At 56.4% G+C, this 12,299-nt stretch overlaps 3 protein-coding genes across 3 annotated transcripts; all 3 read left to right on the top strand.

Annotated features, from left to right (window-relative positions):
- Positions 1–424: 424 nt before the first annotated feature.
- DQ04_03841030 (polyol:NADP oxidoreductase) lies at positions 425–1,933 on the top strand (the record flags this gene model as incomplete). Its single annotated transcript, XM_009313148.1, has 1 exon — positions 425–1,933. The coding sequence occupies one exon, from the start codon at positions 425–427 to the stop codon at positions 1,931–1,933; it is 1,509 nt and encodes a 502-aa protein (XP_009311423.1).
- Positions 1,934–3,037: 1,104 nt separating this feature from the next.
- DQ04_03841020 (putative immunodominant antigen, putative,tc40 antigen-like) lies at positions 3,038–5,728 on the top strand (the record flags this gene model as incomplete). Its single annotated transcript, XM_009313147.1, has 1 exon — positions 3,038–5,728. The coding sequence occupies one exon, from the start codon at positions 3,038–3,040 to the stop codon at positions 5,726–5,728; it is 2,691 nt and encodes an 896-aa protein (XP_009311422.1).
- A 1,414-nt stretch (positions 5,729–7,142) lies between these two features.
- DQ04_03841010 (putative mitochondrial DNA polymerase I protein C) lies at positions 7,143–12,023 on the top strand (the record flags this gene model as incomplete). The annotated part of the gene is made up of 1 exon (XM_009313146.1): positions 7,143–12,023. One exon carries the CDS (start codon positions 7,143–7,145, stop codon positions 12,021–12,023), a length of 4,881 nt encoding a protein of 1,626 aa, XP_009311421.1.
- Between the last annotated feature and the right edge of the window lie 276 nt (positions 12,024–12,299).

The following is a 12,299-nucleotide window of genomic DNA, read 5'->3' as shown; positions in this document are numbered from 1 at the left end:
TTTTTTTTTTTTTTTACTTTTATCTCTGTTTTACGCCAGAAATCTGCTGTGTACACCCCCTTGGCGCGGCTTCCAGGCTTCTGGATGGGGACACGCGCCTACACGACCGGGGGATGGAAAGTACGAGAAGCAGGAACTACACACGAGAGCTGTGGAAATCCGCGTCGCCACTGAGTGTCATTCTTTCTCTTTCGGCCCTTATTCTAGTGGAATGCTGTGGGCGCGGCTGTGCTTTGGTTTGATATTGTCGTTGCTCCCCCCCTTACTTTGTGTGTGCGTCGGCATGTGTGTGTGTGTGTTTATGCAATTCTGTTTCTCTCTCTCTCTCTCTCTGTGCGTGTGTGTGTTCTGCGCCGTTGTGGTGATACAACGCGAGAAGGGCATTCATTCAACCGTAAAACCACAAATACAGACAGGGAATACCATGCAGTTGAACAATAAAACCGCCGCCCATCTTCCGTCGCAGGTGCAGTCACTGGAGTTTGACCGCAGCAAGCTGACCCCCGGGATCTTGCATTTTGGCGTTGGGCAGTTCTGCCGCGGGCACCTGATGTTGTACCTGCGCGACATCTTTCGCCTCTCTGCTGCCGAGGACGGCCGCTACAATGACTGGGGCGTCGTGGGTGTGAACGTCTTGGACGGGCCCAACGAGAAGAAGATGTTTCATGACTTCAAGAAGCAGGACTGCTTGTACACGCTCACCATCACACCAACCTCAGGAGAGTCGGAGCACTGCTTGATGGGGTCAATGGTCGACTACATCTTCGCCCCGACCGAGCAGACAAAGTTGCTGCAGATGGTTGCCGACCCACGTATCAAGATCGTCTCGCTCACCATCACAGAGGGTGGCTACAACATCGACGAGAAGACGAACACCTTTGACGTAACCAACAAGGATGTGCAGCGGGACCTGAAGAACCCACATGCACCAACCACCACCTTTGGCTACATCGTCGAGGGTCTCCGCCGCCGTCATAAGTCCGGCGTGGCGCCGTTCACAATCATGTCGTGCGACAACCTCCGCCACAACGGCGACGTGGCGAAGAAGGCGATTCTCGGCTATGCGAACGCCCTTGACGCGGACCTGGCGTCGTGGATTGAGTCCAACGTGAAGTTTCCAAATAGCATGGTTGACCGCATAACACCTGGCACGACGCCACAAATCCGCGAGCGGCTCAACAAGATGACCGGAGTTGATGACGCACAACCGGTGCTGGCGGAGGACTTCTATCAGTGGGTGCTTGAGGACAAGTTCAACAAAGGTGTGCGTCCGCCGTGGGATCGTGTGGGCGTGACGTTCTCCGACGACGTGGCCGGTTACGAGCAGGTCAAACAGCGCATCCTGAACTCCTCGCACATCATGCTGACGTGGCCTGCGCTGCTTCTCGGCTACCAGTACATCCACGAGGGCATGGAGGACACCGATGTCAGCCGGCTTGTGGAGGAATCCCTTGACAAGGACGTCCTCCCGACACTGCGGGCGCCGGCGGGTATGGACCTCGTGGCGTACAAGAACAAGGTGCTCTCACGCTTCAAGAACCACGCTCTCGGTGACCAGTTGCTGCGCGTTGCCGGAGACGGCTGCTCCAAGGTGCAGGTCTTCTGGACGGTCACCATAACAGCGGTTTTGAAAGACAAGCGCGATCACTCACGCTTCGCATTCGGCATCGCGGCGTACATAGAGATGCTGAAGGGCAAGGATGAAAACGGCCGCGTGTTCCCTGTGGTCGAACCAAAATTGCCAGTGGGTTACGAGGCGCTTGCGAGCAGCTCTGATTTGGCCGCGCCGCTGCAGCTTCCCGTGTTCGACTCGTGGCGTGCCCTCGACCACGCGCAGCTAGACAGTGACATTGTGAAGTACCGCCGTCTCATCCAGAAGCACGGTGTGCGCGCGGCGATGCCATGGAAGGCAGAGGGTTTGTCACACCCTTAAAATGACCCCGAGACCCGCCAATGGGAGAGCGTTCGACATCTTTTTTATTATCATTTTTATTCTTCGTTTGGCACCTTGCTGTGTTTTTGTCTCCTCTCATCCATCCGTGTGTGTGTGTGTGTGTGTTCGGTGCTGGGAGGCGGTAACGCGCACGGAAAGCCACCTCCCCTCTGCCCACCGCATTCAGGAGCAATACCCCCTTTGCAAAACAACAAGCGTGAACAAAAGGAAAATCCAAAATGAGAAAACGATTGTTTTATTTTTAGTTTTTGGTTTTTTTTTCTGCGGGGGAGGAGGGGGTGGGGGGTAAGCGGTACTGACCCCTCTCTTTGTTTTGAGTGCCATGGGGCTTTTTAAGTGCTCCTTCCAAGAGTGCCTGTAAATGGTGTAGCGCGGGTTTGCGATTTCTCGCCCCTACGGTGTTGCGCCGCGTTGCCGTGTCCGTCCCCGGTTGTGCCCCGCCACTGCGTGCCCCCAAAGAAAGAAGGAGAAAACGAGACTCTGTCGTGGTGGACAAGGCCAAGGGGAAGACGAAACGGGTACGGCGCCGTCAAGAGTGGGAAGCAATGAATGACGATGGAGTGGAAGGATTGCGATGATCAAAAATGAAGACTTGGCGCGGGGTTTTTGTATTCGTAGGAGTGGTGAGTGTTTTTGTTGTTTTTTTATTCTTTTTTTTTTTGCTATCTGCTGGAATGTCTGCGGCATCGATGCCCTCTTGCCGAAGTGCTTGCATGTTTCTCTCCCCTTTTTTTACTTTTTTATTTGCTTCTGTATCAATGTGAGAAAGTGAGTGAGTGAGTGAAGTGAGTGAGCGGACGAAGAGAGATCCGATCACTTGACGTGTGACTCGAAGTAAAGTAACACGGAGACACACACACACACACACACACACCAGGAAGCCGATAAGAGCGGAGCGGTGTCTCTTGTAGTAACCGCAAGCAGCAACAGCCAAGCAACACAGAGAAGAAAGGAATAAATTGCATAAAGTAGGAGTGTCGAACGAGGTACCAAAAACCACATAGACACGAAGGAGTAGAACATCGAAAAAGCGAGAATATTGGTTTGGGTTTAAAAAGGACAGTACTGCACTGCAACGGGAAGATGACCGTGGCAGTGGACCTGTTTAGCCAGGCAAAGTCGCACAGCAGCGAGGGGCACTTGTGGGCCGCTGATGCCGCAACGTTCATGGAGGTTCCCGAGACGCCGCGTGTGCTTGCAGACTCGCAGTGCTATCTCGCCTACACCATGAAGAAACGGCATGTGCTGCGCGTTGTACAGCGTGCTGACCTCAAGAAGGGCACTGTGCGGCTCCATACCACGCCGATCCATGCGGTGCGGTTCGTGAACTATCGCAGCAACGTTGCAGCTTCCGCCGGTGAGGGCGAGTTCTTCGTGTGGGTCGTGACAGACGAGGAGGAGTGCAGCACTGGTAAGCCGAGCACTGACGCGCGCCTCACAGTGAAGGTATACTTCAAACTTCAGGACCCTATCACCATTCCGTGTTTCGCCTTTTTCATAAACGCCGAGAGCAAGCGGCCAGATCTGCTCATGCTGTATGACACGCAGGCGTCAATTCTCGAGAGCTCTGCTCTCATTGCACGCTACGGAGGGGAACCGCTGGAGGCCACGTTGGAGCGCAACGGCAGGACACTACGGACGCTAAGCCGCGCGGCGGGTGAGGGCAGCCTGTGCTCTGTCGGCTCAGACGGCTGGTTCGCCTTCACGACGGGGCCGACGATGGTGGCGGCATGCACACTGCAGAACCGCAGCACCCCGTCGTGGCTTGTCACCGAGGGCGAGCCGGTGACGGCGCTGCACCTCCTCGACACCGCAAAGGAGGAGACAACGGCCATATTAGTGGCTGCGTCCGCGCAGGCGGTGTACCAGTGGTCGCTCACCGGCGTGGCGGAGCCAAGTCTGCTGCGCAAGTTCGTCGTGCATGGGTCCATTGTCGCGATGGAGAGCTCACGTGAGAGCTTCGCTGTGTTTGACGACAAGCAGCAGTTGGCGCTGGTGACTATGCAGTCTCCCAACAATTTTACGTGCACTCACTACGCGATGCCGTGTCAGGTTCGGCGCGGTGGTATCTGCTTTAACCGTGTTGGTGAGAGCAGCTGCGTGCTTGCCGACAAGTCTGACAGGCTGACAGTGTTTCACTTGAAGGCCTCTTCGTCGTCCGCTGCCGCTGGAGAGCAGGGTAAGGTTCAGGAGCAGGAGCAGGAGCAGGAGCAGCAGCAGGTTTCAAAACCCGCGCCGGTGGTGACTACGGCGCCTGCGGCGACAACTGTAACGAAGAATTCTGAGCACCGCACAGGAAACAGTATCATTGCAAACTTGGTGAACCAGCTCGGACTTCGGGGGTCTCCGTCCAACCCCGCCGCCGCTGCTGCTGCTGCTTCTGCTGAGATGGCGGCGGCGGTGGTGACGGCACCTGCTGCGCCTCAGCGTTCAAGCCCGTATGGACACAGCAGCCGCCCCGTGACAGCTGGTTTAGCTGCTACGGGTGGCAGCAGTACATCACCGTCGTCAGCAACTGCAGCGGCTGCAACAGCAATTACAGACGCACTAGCAGCATCGACTGGAGAAGGAGCTGCTGCTCCTGTGACACGTCCGGCACTTCATAACGCCACACTCCCACAGGCACCGACAGACGGTGTTCTGGCTGCTGCCGTCCACCAGTCCGAGGATGAAGTGCGAGAAGCGCTGGAGCAGCTGGAGTCCGCTATGGCCAACACGGCCCAGATTCTGCAGCTGGTTCCCGAAACCGTTCGGCGCGACCACGAACAGTTGTTGAATCTCAGCTTAGAGGCCCAGATGACAGAGCTCCAGCAAACGCTGCATACAACCCTGCCACAGCAGCAGGCTACAGGTGGCGCGAGAACGTCGGTGTTCGGCACCTACGCGATCATGATGATAATGGATTCACTCTCCCGCAACATAGCGAAGGGCGTGACACGTGGTGTGGAAGAGGCGATGACGCTGCACCTTGACCACGAGGTGCGGCACGCCATAGGAAACCGCGTGCGCAACACGCAGAAGCAGACCATCAAGAATCGCCTGGACGAACTGCTGAAGGAGAGCACCTCCCAGTTTGCGTCGCAGGTGGAGCAGACGGTGCAGAGTTTGGTGAAGCGCGAGCTCGCGGAGGTGCTTGGTGGCATCAACACCTCCCTCACAACGCTGGTGAATGAGAACAGTCGCCTCCAGGAGGAGCTGCAATCTATTATGTCCAGCGGTGTCGTGGAGGAGCTGCGCCATACTCGTGAGGAGCTGCGCACGCTGCGGGAGTCCGTTTCGAATCAACAGGCAATGTCGGCTGGTGCTGCGGCGTCGCTGCACGCAACGAGCGCCTTTCAAGGCCAGCGGCCCACACCGGAGACGATTCTCTCTACCGCGCAGTTATTCATGCGGGAGCAGCAGAAGTACCGTCAGGGGTTGGAGTACCTCCTCCTTGTTAACCAGGCACCACTGCTTCTGAAGTTCCTCACAACGCTTAACCGGGAGCACGAAGGTACGTACTCTGAGCTCATTGAGGATGCGGCGACGCCGAACGAGGTGTGGTGCCAAGTGCTGCTGCAGCTTGTGGAGGCGGCGACAACAACTGAGGAGAAAGAGTCCGTCGTGAGCGTCGCGATCGACATCCTCTCGGAGCGTGAGCGGCTGCTGCAGAGTGGTGCGCAGGCGGCGAAAGTCGCTGCGGCAATGCGGGCGTTTGGGCGCCAGGCGCGGGCGGAGGCGACGAGCGCCTCCTTCCTGCAGTGCCTAAAGAACTTAGAGAAGCTGCTGCAGTAGCAACGGCAACAGAAGCCGCGTCACATACATACACACAGACGCAACTGAGCGAGTTGGTAAGAATCATTCAACGAGAAGAAGGGTAAAAAAGATATATATATATATATATATATATATTTGATTATTTGGTCCCCCTCCAAGGGAAGGAAACGAAAAGAAAAAGAACGATGGAGTCGAAAGAAAAAAAAATACGGAAAAAAAAAGAATCATAAAGCGGGAGGGTGCGGCGGCAGGCGCGGCTTTTAGGGTTGTTACATTCTCTCACAATACTTGTAACGGGCTCCCCCATTCACACACAGGCACACGCACGCACACACACCAGGGCGCGCACCCCTGCGGACTCCGTCAGCCGGTGTCTGTGGCCGGGGTGGGTGGACAGCGGTGATACATGGCGCAGGTGGATACGCGCGCTGCACCAACAGTGGTGGAACATGGTGCGGGAAGACCGTTTTGTTTTATTCTTGTTTGCACCTCTTTATCCGTGTCTGTCGGCCTCTCTCTCCCTGTGTGTGTGTGTGTGTTTATATGTAACCGTGTGGTTGTGCCTGCGTTTCCTCTGCGTTGCGGCAATCCACCGATGGGCCTCTTGCCCCCGGCTATCTGCTGCGTGGTGTGGCGTTGTCTCTGTTGCCTGCGCGAGAGATGATGATAAGAGAGTGCCCGGTGGGCGTGGTGCTCTGCCCACACGTTTATATATATATATATATATATATATATATAAACGATATCAACACAGATGTGCGATGTGTGGCCGCGAAAGTGTGTTGTTGCTGGTGCTGGTGCGACAGCCATGCCTTCCTTCTCTCCCTTTGTTCTCGTGTTGTTGGGCTCACGTGAGGAGGGACGGCAGTCCGAGCGGTTCGCATAGGGAGGGACACACAGTAGCAACAGAAGAGTAGAGAGAGGAAGAGGAAGAAGAGGGGTAAAAACGCAAAAGGAAGAAAAACAACGGAAATAGGTAGCTGTTGCTATCTCTTCCTNAGAGAGGAAGAGGAAGAAGAGGGGTAAAAACGCAAAAGGAAGAAAAACAACGGAAATAGGTAGCTGTTGCTATCTCTTCCTCTTCTATCTGCGCTCCTGGGTTGGTGTCTTGCTGCTGCCAGGTATCGCCTTGGCGTTGTTCCTTTAGGGTGCACGGGAGCACGGTCCACTCTGCAGGCAGACGACGTGGCGAGGCGCACTGCGGCCCACACACAGGCACACAGAGAGGGAGAGAGGGGTGCATACAGCTAATAGCAGCCACGTCCACACACACAGGCACGCAAACAAAACCCCCTTTTTATTTCTCGTCTAGTTTTTTTTTTTTTTTTTAGTTCTCTCGCTTCTTTAACTTCTTTTTGCTCTTGCTTCTGTGCGTGCATAACGCCTCCCCCACTCGTCCGTAACAAAACAAAAAAAAACAGCAACTTTATAGATGCAGCGCACCTTGCGCCGGTGTGCGCAGCTGCTGCTGATGTCGCAGCAACAACCGCAGCAGCAGCAGCCGTGTACACGCCTTCCAACTGTTCTCACCACGACTGGTGGTGCGGCAGCATTGGGGGGAGGTCGCCGCTGCGTGTCGCTTCCCTCTGCGTGCGGCGCACTGCGGGAGTGCCGCCGCTGCGCGTCGTCGGTGATAACGCGGGGGAAACGCCGCCCCAAGTCCGTGCTTGCAACAGCAACATCCACGCCAACGGTTGAGGTCGCTCAGCGGCGACAGCAGCAGCAGCAGGAACGCCGGTCATCATGGCAAGGAGCGGCAGTGAAAAGTGGAAGGGTAGAAAACGTTGCGAAAGACACTTCGGAAGCAATGACGGCAGTAGTTTCAGCAAAGGCGCAAATGGGAGGAGTGAAAGCGTCTGCTTTCAATGGCACCAACGGTGGTCGTGACGACAACGTTCGTAGCTCAGCCCCAGAGTCAGCAGAAACTACTACTACTACGGCAACAGCAAGAACAGTGGCAGCAGCAATGACGACAGAACGCAGCAGCGGAACCGGCAATCCTGCAGCAGCGGAAATCGGTTCCCTCCTCGACCTCGAGAATCCGCTGAACCTGCGTCTGGCGACCCTCATGCAGCAGCCTGGGAAGGCGTTCCGCGCCATTGCGGTGACGTTTTCCCCGAAGCGCGACCTGAACTTTTCCCTCACGTTTGAGGACGTTGCGTCGAAGGCGACGCTTCGGTGTCGGCTCAACGAGCTGCAGTCGGTGTACTTGCCGTGGGTGCGTCAATTTCGCGCGTCGTGGGTGACGCTCTTTCTGCCGACCCTCTCAGGCGCCAACGCAGTGCTGCTGGAGAACGCACTGCTGTACAACGGCGCGGGCCGTTCCGCTACAACGGGAGCAGTGGGGCAGAAAGAGGTGGAGGAGCCAGATCACTTGCTGCTGTCGTACAGCAAACTTCGCGAGATGCTCTGCAAAAAAAAGCGGGATGAGCAGGTGAACGGCGAGCTGCTCAGCAACGCGGTGCTCAACGCATACGCTGACGACTGGCGGAGTTTCATTCATGCACCAGGCGCCTGCGCGCCCATGGCAATTGTGACAGCGGCGTTTGACTTCCAGCCATGCGTTGGGCAGCCACTGCTGAACAAGCAGCTCTTGCACGCGCAGCTCTCGGTGGTGGCGGCGGCGCTGCAACCGCCGGGTAAGCGCGGTACTCTGTCGTCCTCATCTCGTGGTGGTGGGAAAAGCAGCAGCAGTAATGCGGCAAAGAAGAAGGAATTTTGGATGTTAGTCTTTGTGTCTGCGCCACTACCAAGTGCGTTAACTGCTGGTAGTGCGGCGCCGCCGATGCAGGACCTTCTAACCGGCGAGTTTGTGGAACCGCTGCTGCTGGCGGAGAAGAATGTCATTTATATCATCGGCACCGGCAGCGCGGCGGAGGCATTTGCGCAGTTCCCGCTTGTGCGCAAAGGCAAACAGAAGGTGTCGGTCCTGCTGCAGGACATTGAGAACCAGCTGGGGCTGCGTCGACCAAACCGTCCTACACTCACCATGACGCTCACACAGGCGCTCGATCTCTTCTCACGCTACACGTGGATGGGGCTGATGTATGAAGAGGACGGCACGCTGCGGGTGCCACGGCCTGTGCAAAACTTCACACCGGTGCACCGGCGCTCAGTCACATGTGAAATTGTGCCGAGTTTTCTCGAGTCAGCGCTAGGCCGCGCCCACGCTGGTGTGGGAATAGGAGGGGGAGGAGCAGCAGCGGCAGGAGGAATGCCGGGCGGCCAGACTTTCGCGCAGACAAAGATGAGCCGCCGCCTCGACGAGCATATAAAAGCTATCTTCAACAATGGCGAGCGGCTTGCGCGGGAAAAAGAGTGGCACACTAGACTGCGCGCGTGCAGTTGCTTCTTTTTGGAGGTGAGGTCAGCGAATGTAACGGCAGCACGCCGCGCTGACAATCCCTTCTCCGCCCGCAACGGCATTGTGGAGTTCCACGGGCAGTTGTGGCGCTCCCTTGACACCGAATCGACACCGCCTGTGGAGACGCTAACAGCAAAGGTCGCTGCCAACGGCGACATCAAGTCCTTTGTGGAGTTGCAGCGCTGTATCCCAGATGGCTTGCCGACTGGTAGCAGCAGCAGTGACAAGAAGAACAAGGGTAGTAGCGGCAATTTGGCATCACATCAACTCGCCTCCAATGGCATTATTATAGCATGGGATGTGAAGCGGGCCTTGCTTTTCCTCCGCGAAAGCGGGAAACTGCAGCAGTTCCTTCGTAACGGGGGCCGCATTTGGTGTGCACAGTACGCGCAGTACCTGCTAAAGGGGTTTAACCACCACAATCTGGCGTCCATGGAGCGGACACTGCTGCAGTACCACACTGGAAAGGTCAATTTGCACCCACTGGAAAAACTTAAGATCATTTTTGAGAAGCAGCTCGATATTGCGGTAAACACCCGTCAGCTAATCTCCATTCTCCATCGCATGGACGGCCTCCTTGCCGCTACAGAGATGGAGACTCGCGGGCTACAGCTCGCCCCACAGGCAGATGTAACGGCCTTCTCTCACAACCTGAAGGCCTCGCACGAGAAACTGGAAAAGCTGGTGAATGATAAGATCATGGAGTTCACCACTGGAATGGATGATGAAGTGAGGAAGAGAATTAACTTTCGCTCCCCACAGGACATCAGTACAATAATTTACGGTGGGGCACTCTGTCGTCATTTGGGCGCCCGCTATGTGCCGTTGCAATCTCCGAAGACACCAGTGACGGCGCTCTTTCCGCACGCGGTGTGCTGCGTGACGGCGACGCCAGTTCCCGCATTGTACAAGCAGCCAGAGAGTCTTGTGGGACCTAAGGGGGTGATCAATCGTGGCAGCCGTCCCGCCGCGGTTGGTCCCACCGAGAGTGGGGTGCGGGCGGCAGTGACCGCCATTGAAAAGTACACGTCAGGAAACACGCTGGAGAACCTTCTGCATTGTACCGCCGTTGTAGTGGTGACTTGCAAGGTGCGGCCTGGCAATTTCCTTGAAATGTTCTGCATGCACTGCCCCAGCACCGACCCCAACGGTGAGCTTAAGTACAACGTCGCCATTGACGATGTTGTGCCTGTAACAGATGAGCCGGAGATGCTCACAGTAATCCAGCTCAAGGAAAAGATTGCCAGTTATAAACCGTTGCGGGCACTTCAGCCCCTCAAGAAGTACGGCAAGCGGAGCTACGACCTACGCAACCTACTCATCCTCACGAACTGCTCTCCCGACAGGATCGCCGCGCTTGTGGATACTGGGATTGTGCAGACACTTGCGGAGACGGTGCTGGGGAAGCAGAGTGGTGACAAGGCTTGGGTCGAGCGCGTCTGCTTCTGCGACATACAGCGCGCGCTACCGCCACCACCACAGGGTGCTGACAGCTTTGAAAGCGACTTCCTCGGCCTCGTCGACGTCGCCGAGCACGCCGGTTACTCTGCCCGCAGCAACTGGGAAGCGCTTTCGCGGGACTTCGTCGCTGTAGGCGGCTTCGAGGGCGGACTCAAGGCGCTCGTGTCGCACTGCGCTTCGCTGATGGGCACCGCGCGGGATGCGTTCCGCACGACGCAGCCGCTACCACTCACCCTGGGCGCAGAGCAGCAAGGACTGCATGGGCAAGAGCGCGCCTCCATGCGCGGCCTGCTGTGGCAGGTGACGCCGGATCATCTGCACCCGCTGTTGCATCGCTCACTGCGTGGACGCAATGCGTCGTCGGGCGCCGACGCCATTGAGCGCATCACCGTACTGCTGTCGTCGGAGCAGCATATCGATCTCTCCTTCTTCAAGGCACTGCAACAACTTCGCTTCACTGAGAAAAAAATGCAGCTGTTTGAAGAGGGTGCGCTGTTCCGGGCCGTTCTGCCAGAGTGCAAGGACCGCGTGCATGGCGAGTTGTGTCATACCGTCACCGCCACCGGCCGCCTGTCGTCGCAGTCACCGAATCTGCAAAACATCCCAAAGGAGGAAGACCTGCGGCGCCTCATTGTGTCACGCTTCGGCAGAAGCGAGGGGCGTATGATTGAGGCCGATTACAGCCAGTTGGAGGTAGTGGTGCTCGCAGCTCTCAGCCGCGACACTCGCATGTTGCAAGAGCTGCGGGAAAAGGTGGATTTTCACTGTCTGCGCGTCTCCCTCATGACGAAGGAGCCGTATGCGGACGTGGTGCGCAAGGCAAAGAAGGAGAAGGACCCGCACTACATCCAGCTGCGGCAGCAGGCGAAGACCTTTTCGTTCCAGCGGCAGTATGGAGCCGGCATCGCCACCATTGCGACGACGACAGGACTAACGGAGCACGAGGTAGAGCGCCTCATCGCTGCGGAGGAGCAGCACTACAAGGATCTCGGTCGCTTTTACCGCCTTGTTATGGACTGCGTCGAGGCAGGCGCCGACCGGCTGCTGCGGCTGCGCACACTTGACGCGGCGACGTGGCCACCTGCGATGCGGCGCATGATTCTTCTGACGGAGCCAATACATTATTTTGTGGTGCCGACAGGAAGCAAGTTCGACTTCTCGAAGGACAAGAAGAGCATTCCACGACTGAAAAACTACCCTGTTCAAGGGCTTGCGGGGGAGATTGTGCAGATTATGTGCGGTAGCATCATTCGCCGCTTCTATGCGCGGCGCAACTACAATGACAAGGCCTTTCTGGTGAACACTGTGCACGACTGCGTGTGGATTGACGCCCACGCGTCAGTCGCCGATGAGGTGATGCGTGACGTGTCGGATATCATGTCGTCTACATCAGAGTTCATCAGCACACTCTGGCCCGACATGAAGCTCGATGCGCCGTTCAACGCCGATATTCACATTGGGCCATCGCTTGGCGAGCTCTCACGGTAGGGGCCCTCTGCTGGTGATGAGCACCACTGCGTGACGCACAGCAGCACGTGCAGAGGTATATATATATATATATATATCTTTGTACGTGTATAGAACGTTAGCTTGTGTCGTTGATTTGTGTGGGGTGTGGACCTCGGAATCACATTATAATCCTTTTGGGTGGTTGATTATTACCGTGTGTTTCTGCGTGTGTTTGTGTGTGAGAAAGAGAGAGGAGAAGAAGTGGATGATGATGTGATCTTCCCTGATTTTGGATGTCGAGTTACTTTTTTTTTT

The sequence above is a fragment of the Trypanosoma grayi genome, assembly GCF_000691245.1.
Source record: "Trypanosoma grayi strain ANR4 Tgr_384_V1, whole genome shotgun sequence".
Classification (NCBI taxonomy): domain Eukaryota; phylum Euglenozoa; class Kinetoplastea; order Trypanosomatida; family Trypanosomatidae; genus Trypanosoma; species Trypanosoma grayi.
The sequence above is the reverse complement of the archived record's forward strand: the minus strand, read 5'-3'. Positions and strand labels throughout refer to the sequence as shown.